The 21627-nt window shown below is 43.4% G+C and overlaps 1 protein-coding gene and 1 pseudogene across 1 annotated transcript in view; both read left to right on the top strand.

The window, feature by feature from the left end:
• The first annotated feature begins 13120 nt into the window (after positions 1 to 13120).
• On the top strand, positions 13121 to 13963 carry LOC129697655 (thrombospondin-2-like; annotated as a pseudogene).
• A 5599-nt stretch (positions 13964 to 19562) lies between these two features.
• Positions 19563 to 21627, top strand: part of mtmr9 (myotubularin related protein 9) — a 62477-nt gene continuing 60412 nt past the window's right edge. The window contains exon 1 of the mRNA XM_055635522.1: positions 19563 to 20402. Within this exon, the coding sequence (XP_055491497.1) occupies positions 20221 to 20402 (182 nt within the window). The 5' untranslated portion in view covers positions 19563 to 20220. The remainder of the gene's footprint in view (positions 20403 to 21627) is intronic.

The raw sequence follows: 21627 nt of genomic DNA, 5'->3' as shown, positions 1-21627 counted from the left end.
TATGTCGCCAAATTAATAGAGTATTTGGCGACATACCAATCTACTCAATCCACAGATGCATGGTAGAGAGCATACTGACTGGTTGCACCATAGCCTGGTTTGAAAACTCGAATGGCAGGAACAATTGCAGAAAGTGGTAGTCATTGCATAGTCCATCACAAGTACTGACCTACCCACCATCAAATGGATCTACAGGAGGTACTGCCTTAAAAAAAGCAGCTAGTATTTATCAATATTATCCACACCACCCTGATTATGTTCTCATCTCGCTGCTATCATAGCGAAGAAGGTACAGGAGCTTGATAACTGTGACCATCAGGTGACCATCAGGTTGAATACAGTTAAGTGGGCTGCTGTATCCTGGACAGTGCAAAATATTCTTTGAGCCACTGTCATCCAAAAAATTGGAACACAATTCATAATAATGCCTATTTATTCCTTATAGATGGTGGAGAATTGGGGCCTGAGTCACCAGCAACAGGATTCCCAATCTCTGACATTCACTGGGATTTTTGTGGCTGATGTTAAGTTTCTGATCAATGGTGACCCCTAGGATGTTGATGTTGGTGGGTGGTTGTGGTAACCCTCTCCTTTCTTTTGGGTGGTTGTGGTGATCAGTTCCTGATACTTTTGTTGTTTGAATGCCAGTAATCAATCCACGCCTGAGTATTATTTAGGTTTTGTCTCATTTGAAAAGGACAGTTTTATTATCTGAAGAACTGTGAATGAAACTGAACACTATTACATTCAGCAAGTATTCTCACCTTATCTTAAGATTAAAGGAAGTTTAATGACAAAGCAGCTCAAGATGCTTGATCTTCATAGAGAGATTCTTGCAACAATGAAATGGAGACTGATAAGATTGGCCTCTAAGAGCCATAACCATCTTGCGTCCTGCAAGTTATGATTCCAACTAGTGCAGATGTCTTCCAAATTCCACAATCCGTTGAATGGTTAAATGAAGAACAGCCAGCCGTACCTCATCTCTGAAAATAAATTATTTTGTCCACGTTTAGATTAAGATTGTAATGAAGTCTGGAGCATGTTATTAACGTTATTGGCTCGTATGTATCCCTTAATAACAATGTGAACAATCTTTCATCATTTTGTTGATAATTGAAAGTTGACTAATGGGGTATACAGTAATTGGACAAAATAAACGTATCATATTTCTTTTGTAGAAAAGCTGTGTAGTTTTACAAATAGCTAAGTTAATACCTGTATTGTAGGTGTATTGGTATGTTTGGCTCAATGTCTTCATGATTATAACTAGGATGTTTAGACCTACGGGATTTATTCTGCTACTATCTCATTTGGCCCATTGGTAGTGTGAAGACAGGATTTCACACTTGGAGCCAACGTAGTGATCACTCCTCTCGTTTCTATCATGAACATGACTCAATCATATAGTCTAAGTAGATCATGTGGATGATAATGGGATCATAATCTTGAGGATGTACTCAAGTAGGTTCAGCCTTTATATTAGTTTGCTTACAACTTGTTGTCATTTAAGTGTGGTCGCTATGCTTCTCTGGGCCTTAGCCATCTCATTAAATTGTTATCAAGTTGCTTTTAGTTATGGTAATTGAAGTTCGCCCTATTCCAACCCCAGATATATTACATTCTGCCCTATTCCCAATCTTTCAGCCTTGTCCCATACAATATGAAGAAGCAGTAACTCTTCAGGGTGCCAAGTGACCTGGGGTATTTTTCTACCACAATAAAAGCAAATTGATTCTAGCTGAGAATTTGAAACAGCAACTGCTGTTATGTTGCCATCTTAGAGCACAGAAGGTGGCTTTTTCAGCAAATCTGTTGACAGCTTTAATAGTAGATTAGAGATTTGTTTCCCAATTACATGTCTGCACCACTGTTAATTCTCCGTTTTCACTGCAAGGCATTTACTGGTAATTGCATGGGTTGTACACTTATTTGTACCAATGTTTCCTTGAATGCAGATCATACATAAAAGCAGTTTAATTACCAAATAAGCACACACACAGTCTTGATGGAGAAACCAAGAATTAAATTGCAGAAATAAATAGAAAAAAACAAAACAAATTATGTCAGCACAATAAAAGTAACTAACTGACACTGGAATAATACTGCTTTACTGATCTGGGAATGGTTGATGTTACCACGACATTAAGAATAAATTAGCTTCCTTTCCAGTGAGTAATTTAGTGCTCATTTGATGAATACAAAATTTACAGCAAATTAATAAATATAAATAATTACTGGAAAATAACAAATGCTCATATTTCATTATAAGGTAAGCTTAATACAAAGTCCAAGAAATTGAAGAATGCCCAATGATAGACAGAGTCTGGGAGGCATATAACATTGAAGCTCAGGTCAGATTGTATCACTGAATGTCGACACCAAGGCAATTCGTCATGAAAATCTAGGAGATCAAACCTCACTGAGTTCATTGAAAGCACAAATTAAAAGAGAAATAATTGCATTGAATTACAGAAACAAGTAGTAGTTAAAGGAGCAGAATGTCAGCTTTTGCCTATAGTCCACAATGGACCCTTAAAGACTGTCAAAGCAACGTGTTATCAAGACCACCAACAAAAAGAACAGTGATAAAACAAGAAATTAAGAATAAATCAACTGCAGGAAATAAGAGATGAAAGCACCAAGGATACCAAGGAGAAGCAAAAATGATCCAGGAAATCAATTGTGGTGGGTGGAATGATCAGTAAGAATAATAAAGAAACAGTATATAATCACGAGCTGGAGACTAAAGACCAGCATCTGAAAACCCAGGATTAGTGGATTACAATTCTGGAGCTAGTGTATCACGCCAAAAACGGTCAGTTATGTGTGTAAAATGTTAGGAATAGTTCAGAGGTTTGCTGCTACTATTAACCATTTTATTTGTTTTTAAATTAAAGAAATCCCTTCTCCAGACAATAATCATAAAAGTCAACACATTCGAAAGTTTCAGTATAGTTTATTGTCACATGTACCGAGGTACAGTGAAAAGCTTTTGTCTCGTGCCAACCAGTCAGCAGAAAGACAATACTTGATTACAATCAATCCGTTTACAGTGTATAGATACATGATAAGGGAATAACGTTTAGTGCAAGGTAAAGCCAGTAAAGTCTAATCAAGGATAGTCTGAGGGTCATCAAAGAGGTAGATAGTAATTCAGCACTGCCCTCTGGCAGTGGTAGGATGATTCAGTTCCCAGATAACAGCTGGGAAGAAACTGTCCCGAATCTGGTAGTGTCCGTTTTCACACTTCCATACTTTTTGCCTGATGGGAGAGGGGAGAAGAGGGAGTAGCCAGGGTGCGACTCGTCCTCGTCCTGGTCCTGCCGAGGCAGCGTGAGGTATAAATGGAGTCAATAGAAGGGAGTTTGGGTTGTGTGATGGTCTGGGCTGCATCCACAATTTGCTGCAATTTCTTGCGGACTTGGATGGATCTGTTTCCAAACCAAGCTGTGATGCATCCCGATAAAATGCTTTCTATGGTGCCCTTTGATCTGTTGGATGCTGGTCACTGCTCTTGTCCATCCATTTATTGTGTTCACAGTTGGATGTGAGTAAATCTCATGCTATAAAAAGAGATGTTGGACAAGACTGGAACTCCCTGACAATATCACTCCTGCCATTCCTCCTCTTCCCTCCCAAAACCCAGCATCACCACCAATCAGCCAATCCAACTCAAACTCGTCACCCCTAAATTTACTCTCGTTAAAAATGATTCTACAGAATCACCTCATTCGTTCTTGATCTCCTCTCACGGCCTACATGAGTGAGGGAGTCTGAAATAAGGGGACATACCTCCAAGATAAAGGGCTAGTTATTGAAAACTCAGAGAGTAGTGAATCTCTGGCATTCTCTGCCTGATGGAGGCCAGATCAATTGACATATTCTAGGTGGAAATGGATGAATATTTGAAAGATTAAGGAATGGAATATTGTTGGGAATCGGCACAAAAGGCCGGCATGGATGAGCCATGATCATATTGAATGGGAGGGCAGGCTTGAGTGATCTGGTGGTCGATTCCTGCTCCTATTTTGTTTTATTCCTGTTCCTATTTTGTTGTATTCTTTTTTAACTTTCCTCAGTCAATAAATTGTCTTAGAGCTCCATATATTTTTATTTGCTCTGAAATTAACTAGTTGTTTCATTCCACCTGCGTCAGACAGGCAGCTTCATATTAGGATATAAATGAATCATTAACATTACAGTTGGTTGAGGCCTTTTTCAGCGGCTTTCAGCTGGAGAAGATCTTTGGCTCCCCCTGGCTTCCCACTCGGGTGTTAAAATCCACCCTCACGAATCAGGTTTGACGCCATCTATACACTTATACTCTGTGCATGGGGATGTAGAAGAGTGGTTTTAAATTTAGGTACAGACCTGATCTCTGTGTTTAAATAATCATTGTCTTATGACATGCATCACATAGAATAGCAAAAATCCAGATGCTTTCAGAGTGTGTCCTGCTGATTCCAATATCATGACAGGAGTTAGATTTAAAAGTAAATTCTGAAGCATTTCACATAGCACACCATAAATAATGATGTCACAAATTTATTATGTCGGCTATTTCTATACTTTTTTACGTTGTTGGAAAAGATTGATGTGTGACTTCATTGACTAATGAATAGAGATAAAGTGCAGTCACAGTGAAGGTGGTGAATTTCAGCATTGATGTCTGCATTTGCATAGATTTAGTTATAACATATCATATAACAATTACAGAGTGAAATGGCCATCTCGACCCTTCTAGTCCGTGCCGAACACATAATCTCCCCTGGTCCATATACCTGTGCTGCCATTTTCCCTTCCCATATATAACTATCCAATTTATTTTTAAATGTTGCCTCCAACCTTCACTGGAAGCTCAGTCCAACACATTGATGAAGAAGGTATTTAAAAAATAGATTTCAGGCTTGGTACAAAACTCTGGGTAATGGTGATTACGGTCAATAGACAATAGGTGCAGGAGTAGGCCATTTGGCCCTTCGAGCCAGCACCTTGTATTAACTTCTGCGACATGAAAAATCTATAACAGGCTTCTCAAGACAATGGAAAAATATCACCAACACCACCTCTGCAAAATAATCCAAATCACTGGAAATATAAACAAACAAACTTCAGCATCCCAGGCCAACATCCCCTGTATAGAGTTACAATTACCCTCAATTGGCTGCTTTGGACTGCCCATATAATTTGCATATCTGATACAGAGGGTTGCAAGAGAAACTTTCCAAGCTCTATGGTGGGAGGAGATTACTAGATAGATAGATACAGCATAGGTGTGCTAACTCCTGGAAATAGTGATAACATTAAAATGGTGAAGGTTCATTTGGGATGATATTGAGAACTCGAGACCATGCACCAGCAGTGCGCAGAAGCCCTGCATAAACAGTAGAAATCCATGATTCAAGATTCAACAGAGTTTATTGTCATGTGTCCCAGATAGGACAATGAAATTCTTGCTTTCTTTCAGCACAACAGAATTATAGAAGGCATGAATATGAAACAGATCAGTGTGTCCATATACCATTGTATAAATATATACACACATGAATAAATAAAACAGATAAAGTGCAAATAAAGAGATAATGGGCTATTAATGTTCAGATTTTTGTTTGAGTTGAGTTCAATAGCCTGATGGCTGTGGGAAATAGCCATTTCTGAACCTGGACGTTGCAGTCTTCAGGCTCCTGTACCTTCTACCTGAAGGTAGCGGGGAGATGAGTGTGTGGCCAGGATGGTGTGGGTCCTTAATGATGCTGCCAGCCTTTTTGAGGCAGCAACTGTGATAGATCCCCTCGATGGAAGGGAGGTCAGAGCCGATGATGGACTGGGCAGTGTTTACTACTTTTTGTAGTCTTTTTCGTTCCTGGGCGCTCAGGTTGCCGAACCAAGCCATGATGCAACCAGTCAGCATGCTCTCTACTGTGCACCTGTAGAAGTTAGAGAGAGTTCTCCTTGACATACCGACTCTCCGTAATCTTCTCAGGAAGTAGAGGCGCTGATGAGCTTTCTTTATGATTGCATCAATGTTCTCGGACCAGGAGAGATCTTCAGAGATGTGTACGCCCAGGATTTTGAAGATGTTGACCCTTTCCACCATCGACCCATTGATATAAACGGGACTGTGGGTCCCCATCCTACCTCTTCCAAAGTCCACAATCAGTTCCTTGGTTTTGCTGGTGTTGAGGGCCAGGTTATTGTGCTGGTATCATTTGGTCAGTCGGTCGATCTCTCTTCTATACTCTGACTCGTCCCCATCAGTGATAGGTCCCACAACAGTGGTGTCATCAGCGAACTAGATGATGGAGTTCGCACTATGACCAGCTACGCAGTCATGAGTATAGAGTGAGTACAGCAGGGGGCCTTGAGGTGCTCCTGTGCTGATTGTTATCGAGGCTGACACCTTTCCACCAATTCGAACAGTCTGTGGTCTGTGAATGAGGAAGTCGAGGATCCAATTACAGAGAGATGCGCAGACACCCAGTTCTGCGAGTTTGGTAACCAGCTTGGAGGGGATGATTGTATTAAATGCCAAGCTGTAATCAATGAATAACAGCCTGACATATAAGTTTTTGTTGTCCAAGTGGTCCAAAGCGGAATGGAGAGCCAGCGAGACCGCATCCACCGTTGATCTGTTTTGGCGGTAAGCCAACTGCAGTGGGTCCTGGTTTTATTCGAGGTAGGAGTTGATTTGCACCATGGTCAACCTCTCAAAGCACTTCATCCCCACAGACATTAGTGCCACTGGTCGATAGTCATTGAGGCACGTCTCCTTACTCTTCTTGGGCACCAGTATTATTGATGCCCTTTTAAAGCAGGTGGGAATCTCAGACCTCAGAAGTGAGAGGTTGAAAAATGTCCGCAAAAAAACTCCAGCCAGTTGGTCCACACAGGTTTTTAGAACACGACCGGGTATACCATCAGGTCCAGGTGGTTTTCGAGGGTCACCCATCTGAAGGATTTTCTGACGTCGGCCTCTGTGACTGTGACTGAAATACCATCACAGCGAATGGGGGCTGGAGAAGGCATATCAGTGTTCTCCCTATCGAAGCTTGCGTAAAACGCATTAAGCTCGTCAGGGAGTGATGTTATGCCAACATACGACTACCTCCTGATTTCGCCATGTAGTAGGTGATTGCATTCAGGCCCCGTTACAGCTGCCGAACATCTGTCTCATCCTCCAGCTTGGAGCAGAAGTCCCTTTTGACCTTTTTGATGGCCTTACCAAGGTCGTATCTGGAATTCTTGTAGGCCACTGTATCATCAGACATGAATGCATGGTAACACCTGGTTACTCCATCAGCCACCTCCTGCACCATCTGTGGAAGAGTTGCACACATTGGCTTCATTTGGCACTAGACAAATACCACAAAACCAGACTGAGAGAAAGTGATGCGCAATCCCGAGAGATTGCCTATAAAAGAGAAGAAATAATGATTATATAATGGAATTCTGGTGGCGCCATGGAGTAGGAAGCAGTCGCCCACTTTAGCTCCGCTCCTGAAAATGCGCTAAAAGGTGCTAAAAAGCCTGAAAGAGAAACGGGACTGATTTAAAAACACTTACCGGGAGATACCTGACGTCGCATAAATGATGTCATCAGAAATCACCGCAAATTGACGGGGACACCGGTATTTTTACAAGAACAAATAGAATTTACTGAAGCTGCCTCTAACTAGACTGTAGCTCGCTCAAGACTTGGAGAAAACAATACCTCAAACAACACCTGAAGAATCTGAGGAGGAAACTGAAGGACAAAGATTTATTGCTGCTATGGAAGGAAAAGTAAAAGAGCAAGAACATTCTTTAAGAGAAGCTGTGACAAAGGACTTTGCTGAGATTCTGAATAAGGAGCTTTCCAAGCTGTCTACTCAGCTGGGAAAGTTAGAAACAAGAATGGATGTCGGAAACAATGATATCTGTGATAGAATTGTTATTCTACAGGAGCGTATTGAAGAAGTAGATAGCGATTTAAGAGAAGAAATTAAACGGATTGAAGATTTCAGTACAAAGCTGGAGCCCGTTCTCCTTACTTCAACAGAACAAAACAAAGCTATCAAAGATCTGGAAACTACAACTTTGGTCATGTCTGAAGCGATGCAAAGAATGAAAGAAGATCTAGACCGAGTTTCTGGGCAACTGGCCAGAATGACCAACAAATGCCTCGATCTCGAAGCTCGGTCCAGACGGCAAAACCTAAGAATTGTTGGAGTAAAAGAAGGGAAGGAAACTGGAACAGACCCTCGGCTGTTCACTGCCAACTTACTTCAACAAGTATTCAGTCTGTCTGAAAGACCTAAAGTAGATATTGCTCATCAAGTTCAGAGAGCACACACAGCAGTCGGAGCACCACCAAGACAGATTATTCTGAAACTTAACGACATAGCAGTTCTTGAAGACATTATGAAGAAAGTGCCAATCGGAAAAAACCTGATGTTCAAAGGAGAAAGTGTAAGATTCTTCAGAGATTACCAGAGGTGGTGAAGAAACGAGCCCTTTTTACAAAGACCCGGCTGATTCTTAAAGGAATCTCAAACCTGAGATATGAAATAATATATCCTGCCAAATTGAGGGTCACATATAATGACTCAGAGCGTGTCTTTACAGACCCAGAAGAAGCATTCACGCACAAGACTTAAAAAAAGGACAGTAAAGGATAAGTAAACTGCTACGGTGTTGCTGATTTTATGGATTAAGCCACGTGTTTAATGTATACCTTTTATATATATTTATAAGGGGTAGACTGAGAGAATATGTTCTCTTACATAAAAAGATATATAAAAGTTGCAGATAAGATAGCCGACTAACTTGCACTTTTGGGTTGTCACTCATCCAAGTTCTGTCACTTTTCTAACTAGAGACAGTGTTCTTTTCAAACCTATGCTACCAAGATACTGGCAGCTTCTATTCCCGTGTTCAGGATTTCACTATGTCTGTTTCATTTCCCCCAAAGCCTATCGAGATACTTGGCATCCAGCCCCAGGCTATATTTATATATTCATACTAGAGTAAGTGGGACCCGTAGGGAGGGCTGGTTCCCCCAACGCAATATTCTACCTCTCCACCAATTCCAATACACACACACACACATACAAATACACACACACTCACACACATACACACACGCTCCACCTCACACACACACACACACATACACTCACACACATACACTCACTCACACACACACATACACTCACACACATACACTCACACATACACTCAACCACACTCACACATACACTCACACACACTGAGACTCACACACATACACACACACACACTCACACACACAAACACTCACACACACATACACTCACACACACATACACTCACACACACTCACACATACACACACATACACATACTCACACACACACACTCACACATGCACTCACACATACACTCACACACACTCAGGCTCACACACACTCACACACACTCACATACACTCATGCACACACATATACTCACACACATACACTCACACACACGCACACTCACACGCACATTCACACATTGACTCACATACCATATATATGACAGTAAACTTTCTTGAATCTACTCACATGGCTGAGCGCAGCCTCTCCACTGTGGGGCTTCCACAGTCAGCGGCGCTTACGTAATCAGCGTTACCTCTGCACTTACCGGAAATTACACAATCAACGCGATCTCTGCACTCACCGGAAATTACGCAATCAGTGCGACCTGTCCACTAAGCGGAAGTCATGAACTGAGCATGACTTTTGGACTAAACACCTAATAAAGCATTTATTCCTTCCAAACACAGTCGGGTCTAATAAAGCATTTATTCCTTCCAAACACAGTCGGACCCAATAAAGCATTTATTCCTTCCAACTATAGTCAGACCTAATAAAGCATTTATTCCTTCCAAACACAGTCGAACCTAATAAAGCATTTATTCCTTCCAAACACAGTCGGACCTAATAAAGCATTTATTCCTTCCAAACACAGTTGGACCTAATAAAGCATTACAGTTTCAAGCACAGGCAGGACAGCAGGCCAAACAACTCATGGCATTGTCATTTCATTTCATTTCATTTCATTTCATTTCATTTCATTTCCAATTAAGCATTGCACTTTCAAGCACAGGCAGGGCAGCAGGCTAAACAACTCATGGCAATATCATTTCATTTCATTTCATTTCCAATTAAGCATTGCACTTTCAAGCACAGGCAGGGCGGCAGTATAAACATCTCATGGCATTGTCATTAAGGGCTAACAAATCATTTCTGTGCAAGTATATTGCAGATTCACAGTTCAGTTGATTCACAGCATAGGATGACAGTCGTGGACTCTCCCTCGCGAACTTGCAGAGTGTCTGACTCACGTCCCGGTATCTGGAGTTTTATAGTTATAGATATGTGCCCCTTTTGATGAAATGATTCATGTCAGATGAAATAGGATGTAATTGAATGAGCTTGCAATCTATGAAAATTAATTGTTTATTCTTTGTTTTCTCTTAACTTTAAGTTTTTTTTCCCCTATTTCTTACCTTTTGAATGGAGTTCAAATAGAGACCTGAATTCCACAATGGCCACGTGGCATTCAGGTTGATGTGTTAGATGAGATTGGAGATGCCTTTATCTCAGAACAAAATCTGTTAATTTGAAATTGTAAATTTGGGGAGATAGATTGGAACAATTGGGAATATTTTAAAATTGTTTTTTTTAATATAATGATCTATTTTCAAAGGGTCTGGCTTATAGGTAGTTAAAGAGTGATCTCACATCCCCCACCACCAGTAGGATTCTGGATTAGTGGAGGGAATGAATAGGACACTAAAGAGTGTGGAAGTTAGTTATGACCTACAGGCCCACAGCAGTGAATGAATTACATACGCACAGCAATTAAGCACAACCTTGTCAGTCTTGCATTCACAGGGGTTGAAAACACAGAAGCCACTGCCAGTTGAACACAGACACAGTCCATACTACTGGAATTGGACAAAATTGGGACTGTGTTGGAGGGGACTATACCAGGTGCTACTACGGCACCAACCGCAATGAAGATTGAAGATTGCTCCCGTTGGAGACATCTGATACGATTGACTGTAAATGGAGGAGAACCAAGAAAGGACAATGGGACTATTGACCCTACTTTTTATCCTGAGGTTGGCCCAGATGGGCTGGTCTTGAGGAAACACTCCTGCACCAAGATGTCCTGAATAAGGCTGACAACTGTCCTTACGTTTATAACATTGACCAAGATGGATCCATTACAACAGGTTCTTGAAGTAACCAGAAAAAGGTGGCAGACCGAGCTACAGACTGAGCTGAAACAGAAGAGAAATGTGCTCACCAATGCCCAGTCTGAAAATGACCATCTCGCTTCCATCACACAGCAGCTGAAGGAGAGCAATCAGGTTGTGGAGTTGAAAAGCCTTGATTTTGGAGTACAAAGTTACAGAAGTGGATTGAGGTAAATCCTAGCTGGGATCAAAGTGAGGAGCTGAGTTGGGATGGATCAGACAGCCAGTTGGCATTGGTGGAGAAGGAAGAAGAATGTTGGTTTCACACGCTGATGGACAACTTGGGAGAAAGAACTACTCAATTTGTGAAAATAAACTACATTTGTGATGAATGTGGACAGACTTAGGGTGTTCAAACAACTGAAACAACTGTCAGTTCAACAAATGAGCCATACTGGAGCAAAACCTTGGAAGTGTGAAGTTTGTGGATTCCAGTGCAGGCAAAGAGCATCCTTGAAATACCATATGACCAAGTACAAGGCAGAAGCTGAACTTGAATTTGCTTGTGATCAATGTGAGAAGCGGTTCGAGAAGGCTCACAATTTGAATGTTCATATGTTCATGGTTCATCCCTTGACCCAGAATACAGATAAAAACAAACCTATTGAAATTGAATCGTCAGCTAAGTATAGAAACATTAATTAAGCATGAACCCAGTAATAGTTATTCAACAGCTAAATGATGGGTCTAAAGAATCTTGCACCCTTTTTCAATGTTAGCAAGACACAAAGGATTAACATGAATACATACAATCAAGCCAGGCTCACCTAAAATAGGTACAGCAAAGGAAAGGTTAGTGTGGAGAATATAGTTCTGAGCATTATAGCACACCAGTTCCAGAGACAAAGTCCAATGTCTGCAATGGGGTAGAGGTGAATCAGGCAGAATCCTAGCAATTGGAAGGACTGTTCAGAACTCTGATGACAGAGGGCCACAGTTACATCCTGGATATGCATTCAAGTCGCAGCGTTGTTTTGAATGAGGGACAGTGCCCATCCAGTAGAAATAAGGACTCAATAGAGGAAGTTCTGGATGGTTCAATAACCCTTTTATCTCAGAATGGAACAGTGACTGAAAATGGTGAGAATGATAATGTTGCGAAGCATCAGCCTGTCCCAGTGTTAGCAGACTTTCAGCCTTGTACATACAGTGGAGCCATTTCGCGGTTGGTGAATGTGGACAACTCGGAACCCCCATTGAAGAAGGATATGCTCTTGCACACAGATCCTGAATATAAAGAGTGCTCTTGGGAAAAAGTTCAGGTACAAGATGCAACTCAACCATTAAATGTGAAAAAATCAGTTAACTGCAATGAAGCATCGTGTTTTATAAAAAAATGATGTTGTGGGTGGATTGGAGTCCAGTGATCTTTCTGAAAGGTATTTATCAAGTGAAGATGATAGAGAAATAAAAGTTAAGAATGGCTCTTCAGATGAGTCTTTTCAACCATATTGGAAGAAGAAGAGTAAGTTACCAGTTAAGAAGTGCAATATTAAGGATGTGAAGAAACAATCTGGACAAAAACGTAGCCGGAAACCAAAGGCAAACTTGGAAGGGAAGATTTCCCCACCATGCATCAATGTCAGTATAAGGGTTGCTGTGCTGTTTACAGGGGAGTTGGTGGACTTAAGAAACATATAAAAGAGCAGCATGAAGTGGTGCGTGAAAGATCTTGCCCCCACCCAGGAGGTGTTTGTGATTGATCGCTACCTACAACGTTATGTAAAGCTGTTCCATACAGAAGAAAGAACATCTTTACAGATCAGGAGGAAGTGCAAAGCCTTTGGTCACAACTTCGGAAAGACAAACTACATTTGATCACCAATCTTGAAGCATTTTGAGCTCTATCGTATGACCAAGGGTCTATACAGAGAGAAGCCGAACATTTTGAAACAGATGGACCTCCTGAAAGAGATTATGCATAACCCTATCCAGGAAGACAATGACTCAGACCTGGTGGGTAATCAGTGTGATGACAATCAGGATATTGATGAGGATGGCAATGATGACGTTTCTGATGAGAAGGACAATTGCCATTTTGTTCCCAACCCTGACCAGATTGATGCCGATGGTGACAACAGAGGAGACAACTGCAAGGACGACTTTGACAACAACATCCCAGGTATCTATGACATGTGCCCCGAGAACAGCAGCGTCAGTGAGACTGACCTGACGAAGTTCCAAAGGGGACGATGCAGATCATTCCTAACTGGGTAGTGCGAACAAGGGCAGGGAGTTGCTGCAGACTGCCAACTCTGACCCTGGCCTTACTGTCAGATTCGAGGAGTTCAGCGCCATCAACTTCAGTGGCACTTTTACATCAACTCAGACTGCAATCTACACTGGCTTTATCTTTGGCTTCCAGTCCAGCAGCCGCTTCTACGTGGTGATGTGGAAGCAGGCCACCTAAAACCTACTGGGAGGAGATGCTGTCCAAACCCATGGATACGCTAGTGTCTAGCTCAAGATGATGAACCCCACCACAGGATAAGAGGGGTGGAAGCACCTGTGCAATGATCTACAAAGAGACTGGCAAAACCCTCAGACAGGTGCAAACTTTATGGCAACCCCAATATCAGCTGAAAGGATTACACCGCCTACAGGTGGCACCTGATCCATCGACCCTAAACAAGCTTCATCAGGATGGTTGTCAATGACGAGAGTGAGAACTGGTCCACCTTTGGGGTACTGTGATACATTATGGCTCTAACATGCTGCTAATCATTGCTCTAATACTTGCGACCATTGTGTGTACCTACAGAGGACTGTGAATGTTATCACGTTTGATAAAAAGGAGGGAATGAAAGAGCTAATAGTCAAATCTAATAGTCAAATCTAAAATGGAATCGTTCTTCTACAAAAGCATGGTCTAGTAAAACAAAAGAATGGCTCGGTGCCAAGTCTGAATTACTTTGTAAATTATATGGAACACAATATGTCTTTCAATAAAGACATTAAGATGGCAGCCTACAGTAATAACATGTGCTTCATTCAAGGCCATAAAGAAGCCAAGATTGAAAAACTAGCTGACGCTCAGAGCTGACGCTGGAGCAGCATGAATGAGCTTATTCAAAATAGTGACCAGCGGCAGGTAGTCTATTTCTATAGTTTTTATAGTGACAGACTTCCCAAAAATAAAGTTGTTGAATTTTGTGCTGCGAGCAATTCTTTTTCGATCTGGACGTAATGTTCTCAGTGTCAGTTAGTGTGCGAGTGGCGTACGAAACAGGCTTGCAGTCGCCATTGGTAGTGGTCTGCAGGCAAGCAGCACCAAGTCCGTACTGGGACGCATCACAGGTGAGAGTTATGGGTAACTCCAAAGAAAAGTACGCGGGAGTAGGTGCGATAGCCAGTTGCAACTTGAGAGTGTTGAAAGCTCTTTGGTGCTGCGGATACCAGGACCATGCAGCGTCTTTATGTGTCAGTTCCCGCAGGGGGGCAGGTATGTCGCTGAGGTTGGGAATAAATTTCCTCAGGTAGTTGACCATTCCAAGGAACCTTTGCAGACTCAGTAGGAACTGGCATCTCGTTTATAGCTGCAGTTTTTGATAGGTCTGGCCTGAGACCATCACTTGTGAAAACATGTCAAGTCAAGTCAAGTCAAGTTTATTTGTCACATACGAGATGTGCAGTGAAATGAAAGTGGTAATGCTCGCGGACTTTGTGCAAAAGACAAACAACGAAACAACCAAACAAACTATAAACACAATCATAACACACATATTCTTTTACATAATAAATAATGGAAGGAAAAACGTTCAGTAGAGTTAGTCCCTGGTGAGATAGGCGTTTACAGTCCGAATGGCCTCTGGGAAGAAACTCCTTCTCAACTTCTCCGTTCTCACCGCATGGCAACGGAGGCGTTTGCCTGACCGTAGCAGCTGGAACAGTCCGTTGCAGGGGTGGAAGGGGTCTCTCATGATATTGTTGGCTTTGGAGTTGCACCTCCTGATGTATAGTTCCTTCAGGGGGGCAAGTGAACTTCCCATAGTGCGATCGGCTGAACGCACAACTCTCTGCAGAGCCTTCTTGTCCTTGGCAGAGCAATTCCCAAACCAGATGGTAATGTTCCCGGACAAGATGCTTTCCACCGCCGCTGCGTAGAAGTACTGGAGGATCCTCGGAGACACTCTGAATTTCCTCAATTGCCTGAGGTGGTAAAGGCGCTGCCTTGCCTTACTCACGAGTGCTGAGGCGTGTGATGCCCATGTCATATCCTCGGAGATGTGGACTCACAGATATTTAAAACAGTTCATCCTATCCACAGGATCCCCATTTATCCTCAATGGAGTGTATGTCCTCGGATGATGTGCCCTCCTAAAGTCCATGATTAGCTCCTTCGTTTTTTTGATGTTCAAGAGGAGGCTGTTATCCTGGCACCAGAGTGCTAGATCAGCCACCTCCTCCCGGTAGGCCTTCTCGTCGTTGTCTGAAATCAGGCCCACCACCACAGTGTCATCAGCAAACTTAATTATTGAGTTGGAGCTGAACCTAGCCACACGGTCATGTGTGTACAGGGAGTACAATAGGGGCCTGAGGACGCAACCCTGGGGCGATCCTGTGCTCAGGGTGAGGGACTTCGATGTATTCCCTCCCATCATGTCCGACGTAGGTAAATTCCAGGACACGAAACTTGCACTTAAGGGGATTGAGTTTGAGCTGAACATCTTTGGCACGGTCTAGTACTTTCTTCAGATTAGCATCATGTTCAGCCAGATCGAGTCCGTAGACGAGAATATCATCAACAATGATAGCGCACGGATACTCAGCAAACAATTGTTCCATCGTACGCTGGAAAACTTTGCTGGCGGAGTTGATGCCAAAGGAAACTCTCAGGAATCTTTGTAGCGGCCGAAGGGGGTGCCAAACGTAGTAAGATTGGACGAGTCTGGGTCCAGTGGATCAAGAGTTTAACCGAGTTCCCACTGGCATGACTAAGTTTGCCGTTTACTTATCATTTCTGCGATGTTCCAAGTTCGTCTCCAGAGTTACCAAGTTCCTCTCCCGAGCTACTCTTGAGTCAAAAACATCTACCGACGTGTTGAAAAATCATCACATGGTAAAAATGATGTCGTGCTGTTTTTTTTGCACTATAAAAAGCCTCCCTTATTTAAATCGGCTCATTTGGAAACATGGCTGCAAGCAGGCAATTGGAGTCCAGGATGGTGATGTTTTTTATTCGAGTGCTGTATGCAGCAGCCTTTTATGTCATGCAAGGACGTTAGTGCAATGAAGGCAGAAGGGAAAGAGTACTCTGTTTCTCTCTCTCCACTGACCTGTTCAGTGATTCCAGCCCTTTCTGTTTTTTTCTTCAGATTTCCAGCAGCTGCAGTTCTTTTGAGATGTAATTAACATTGACCCGTGTCTGTGTGTGCATGACTCACTCTCTGTGCAGCCCGAGTTGTGAAGCATTTTCTACTCTTTTCTCCATCTTTTTCTGATTTTCAGTATCTGCTGTAACTTGCTTTTCACTCTTATTATTAATGTGTGAAGTGTTGATTTTAGCCAGAGCCATTTTACTGGCGTAACTTCCCGAGCAGAAATAGTCTACAAATAAATAAACCTCAAATATTTCAGGAATAATCTGTATAAATATGTTTCATTTTCAAATAAATGCTGCTTTACTTCTGAGATATTTGTACTGACCAGAGGCGCAGCACGTTTTAACTTTTATTTTCCTAATTGTACAACACTAGCGCCCAGTGATTGGGTTAAACATAATCCTTTACTGTATTGTAACCTATGTTGTTTAAAATGGTTTTAAAATGTTGACTTAAACCTTGTGCTATTTGTGGGAATTCAAAAAGTGGACGCTTCTAACCGCAGGGATTGGGGTCCTGCTTGGCGTGTTTATGTGCTTCTCAGGGGGGGTTTCTGCTTCCAATTAGCCATCATCCTACAACTTGCTCCCAAAGAGAACATAGCCAGTTTAATCCGATTACATTACATCTGCTGGAAGAACCAACTTCAACGCTGGATCAAAATGTCAGCAGTCCTCTCAATGAGTTGATGCAAAGCCTCTTGGTCACTTGGTCTAACTCCACACGGACAGCAGCTGAGCTCAGGATCGAACCCGAGACCACGAGGCAGCAGCATTAACTGCTGTACCACCATGCAGCGGAGATGGTCCAGGTCTAATCCAATGTGATTCCTGATGTCTGAGGGTCTGGAGAAAATGATCTCTCGTCTCCCTTTCCCCTGACTCACAGTCTGAAGAAGGGTCTCGACCCGAAACATCACCTATTCCTTTTCTCCAGGGATGCTGTCTGACCCGCTGAGTTACTCCAGCTTTTTGTGTCTATCATCGGTTTGAACCAGGGTCTGCAGTTCCTTCCTGCACATGATCAAGTCAACTCAATTCAAGTAGCCTTTATTGTCATTCAGACCTAGCGGTCTGAATGAAATTTTGTTGCCTTACAGTCCTACATAGAGTAAAAATGACATAAAAACACAATAAACACAAATTAACATCCACCACAGTGAGTTCACCAGGCACCTCCTCACTGTGATGGAAGGCAAAAATCTTAAGTCTTTGTCTCATCCCTTCTTATTCTCCCTCTGCGCCGAGGTGATCCAGGCTTCAGATGTTATGACCCCGCCGGGCGATGGTAAGTAATGTCAGTCCCGCGGCTGAATCCGAGCTCCGCGAACGGGCCAGTTCAACTCCGCGGCCCAGGGTGGTTGAAGCTGCGGCCCTCCAGTCCAGCAGACGCAGCTGTTGTCGCGGGAGCTCCGGAAAACAGGTCACCTGTGCCCCAGGAGCTCCCGACGATGTCGTCCACTGGGCCCGCGGTCGGGTCAAGTGGCCGCTGCCGCCGGAACACTGCCCCAGCTCCGAGGCCGGGTCTCCGCTGCTGCTGTCGGAACACCCCAGCTCCGGAGTCGGACCGCTGCCGCTGGAATGCTGCCCCAGCTCCGAGGCCGCCAACTCCGCTATTAGGCCTCGGCAGAGACGGAGACGGGGGATACGACAAGAGAAGTCGCATCCCCCCGAAGGAAGAGACCAAAAACATGTTTTTCCCACCCACCCACACACATACACAACCTAATAAACCAAAAATTAACTAAAACAGGACAAAAGAACAACAAAAAAAAGAAAAAAACAGACGGACTGCAGGCGAGCCGCAGCTGCTAAGGCAGCGCCGCCATCTTATTGATTCCTGATGTGTCAGAGTATGGTCTAAGAAGACGTCCAGAGAGCTTCCAGCTGTGCTCGAGTACAATTACAACTGTGCTCAGGCATCGTCCCAGGGCTATTTCTGTGTGATTCCAGATGTGCTTCTGTAGGCTTTCAGTCACAACCGTGACCAAGTCTTGGTTTGTGCTGCCTTTGTCCCAGTTTCTGCTGACAATCCCCTCCGTCTTCAGCAAGGACCTCAGGAAGTTCCAAATCGCGAGGGCTTATTATGATCAGGTGGTGGGGAAGGGGGGGGGGGGAGGGGGGGGAGGGAGGGAGAGGAAAGGTGAGACAAAGGCCTGGACCAACTAATTCCAGCACAACACGCTCACTGCAAATTCCTCCCCACACTGCTGTCTGCATCAACTGCAAGTTACAGAATGCCGAATTAATCTGATTTAAACTTTTTTTTCTTTGTCCAGCTGCTGAGCTCAGAGTGCCCACGAGTTAACACGGTAGACTCAAGAATCACTAAGTTTAACTCAAAGGCCACCAAATTCTTACAACGAGTTTAAATGTTTCAATTTTTAACTTCAACAGTACATTTTTCTCGTGGAAAACTTTAAACATGTTTGAATTTGTTCACGAGTTATCAAGTTTCACGGGTACCTGCCGTAAGCGCCACGAGTCGCTAAGTTGCGTCCACGAGTTCCGATGTTCCCGCTACGTTAATTGTACGTGATTACCACAAGTTAAATTTGTTTTAAACTCGGGGTACCTCGTGGGTCAACTCGCACCGTGAGACAGGGGTTTAACGTAACAAAATATGGAAAAACTGAAGGGGTCTGAATAATTTCTCAATGCACTGTACTGTAACTTGGAACTAATCAGTCATTTGATTCACATGTGAGAGGTCATAGAAACGTGGATACGAGAAATTCCTATTACTTGTTTCACCTAGTTTATGATGAAATTGTGGAGTGTTTTGGCAGAGTGAGCATGAACAGATAAAGCTACACCTGGTTAATTTGGTGGAAACCATTAAGTAGGGCTGAGCCACACAGACAGATGGAGTAACAAAAATAGATTTAGCACATGTAAAGCTAGTTACCAATCTGACTGGGCCAAGAGTGAACTGTAAAGGCAGTTGCAGTGGTCATGTGTGAGGAAGGTGCCAGAAAATGCAAGTGACTGATGGCTGATTAAGCAGGTCTCTGTTTAAATCAGTGACTTTTATCTGAAAGTCTTTATTATGATTCCAATTGCTCTTCAAAAAATCGTGACAGTTGAAGTGTTTGCGCAGAACGACGAGACAAGATTTGGTTTAAGATTTTTTTTTCATTTTCTTTCCAATTAGAGTGAACTTGGTTCATTTAAAAAAAAGAGCAAACTGATTTATTGTAGGAATTATTTTTGGATTGGATTAAAATGGCACTGAAACGTCCCCTTGGCTTCTGATAGACCAACTCCATTCCCTGTCTGCAGGAGATAACATTGAGCAGGTAGTCGGACATTCTGCTGCTTCGGGAGAAGGTTTTTCCCATTGCTGTGCTTAACTTTGGAGGCTGAATTATGGAGACAGGGAGAGAGTAACTCGTTCTGCAAGAGCTGTGTCGCCCTGTGTTCTTTATGTTGATGGTAGAGGGTCAAAGCACGTCCCCACCACTCGTGAACACAGTCAGTGGTTGTCAGCAGCGGGGACCGGGCGGAACCATTTATCGCGGATTTCGCGGTCGGGGGAGCTGCTGGGCGCGTTGCACAGGTGGCCATTTCTGCAGGTGCGCGGCTTGTTTTGGTCCGGTCTGGCCTGGCGACTGGCGACGGACGGGCGGAGATGGAGTTTGCGGAGCTGATTAAGACTCCGCGGGTCGATGGCGCCATCCTTCACCGACCCTTCCTGCCGAGGGTGGAGGGAACGTTGTGCCTGACCGGCCACCACCTGATCCTCTCGTCCCGCCAGGACAACAGCGAGGAGCTCTGGCTGCTGCACAGCAACATCGACGCCATCGAGAAGAGGTTTGTCCTTGGTCTCGGTCTCGGTCTCCGTGCCCGACCCGGCCCGGCCCGGCCCGCCGCTGATTTGTAATGTACCGGCCGGCTTTCCCTGCACAAGAGGGAACGCATCTGCACACGGAGGGTGTTAGAACCGCGAATTCTTCCTCAAGGCCAGCTAATGTTCAATGGAGCACAAGGAACCGCAGATGCTGAGATCCTGAGCAAAACAAAGCGCTGGAGGATCTCAGTGAGTCGGGCAGCATCTGTGGAATGAATTCATTTCTCTTCGTTGATGCTGCCTGGCCCGCTGAGCTCCTCTTGCAGTTTTTTTTGTGCCTAGTTATTTTATATCGGCGGTAAAAACAAAGAAATTTAAGGCGACCTGGAGTTGGGTTCCTGATCAGCATTGATCCTTTATGAATGGCCGAACAGGGTCAAGGGGTTAATTTGTCCTATCCTTTTTCCTTTATTCCTGATACTCTGTCAAAAGTAATTAATCCCTTGAGAAAATTAAATGATGTATCCCTGTTATAAATGTTTTAGGTCGAGTTTATTGCCATAAAAGTGCAAGCACAATGAAAATCCCGCTACTGTTATAGGGTGATTTCACCAAATGTCAAATGAGCGTAGATCCCCCCCCCTCACGTGACCGAAAATTTTAACCGGAGGACATATGCCACTTCAGTGCATGTTAGTGAATGGGGAAACACGCACTTTCCCACCCGTTAAAAACATGGAAAACGGCCGATTTTTTAGCTGAAATTTTCTGTGCTAGTCGGGGTGTCCGCGAAGCACAGCGACCTAAATTTTCAGGCAAAAAAAAAGATAGAAAGTAAGGTAATTACAAGAGGGAACTGAAGGTGGAAAACAGCGGAAGTGAACAGCCGACATTTGCCGTGGAGATTTAAAGATCCAAAATATCGGGAATTATCGCGTTTGCTCGCTGAATTTCATCAAAAGTAAGGCATTATTAACTTACTTTTGATGAAATTCAGCGAGCAAACGCGATAATCACGGTCACCCCGACTAGCACAGAATATTTCAGCTCAAAAATCGTCCGTTTTCCATGTTTTTAACGGGTGTGAAAGTGCATGCTTCCCCATTCACTAACATGTACCGAAGTGACATATGTCCAGTTAAAATTTTCGGTCACGTGAGGGGGGATCTACGCTCATTTGACATTTGGTGAAATCACCCTATTGGGGAAAACAATATTTGCCACCTGAGGTTGCCATTGTTATTTCCC

Source organism: Leucoraja erinacea, chromosome 5 (genome assembly GCF_028641065.1).
Source record: "Leucoraja erinacea ecotype New England chromosome 5, Leri_hhj_1, whole genome shotgun sequence".
Lineage (NCBI taxonomy): Eukaryota > Metazoa > Chordata > Chondrichthyes > Rajiformes > Rajidae > Leucoraja > Leucoraja erinaceus.
This window is presented reverse-complemented; position numbering and strand designations above follow the sequence as displayed.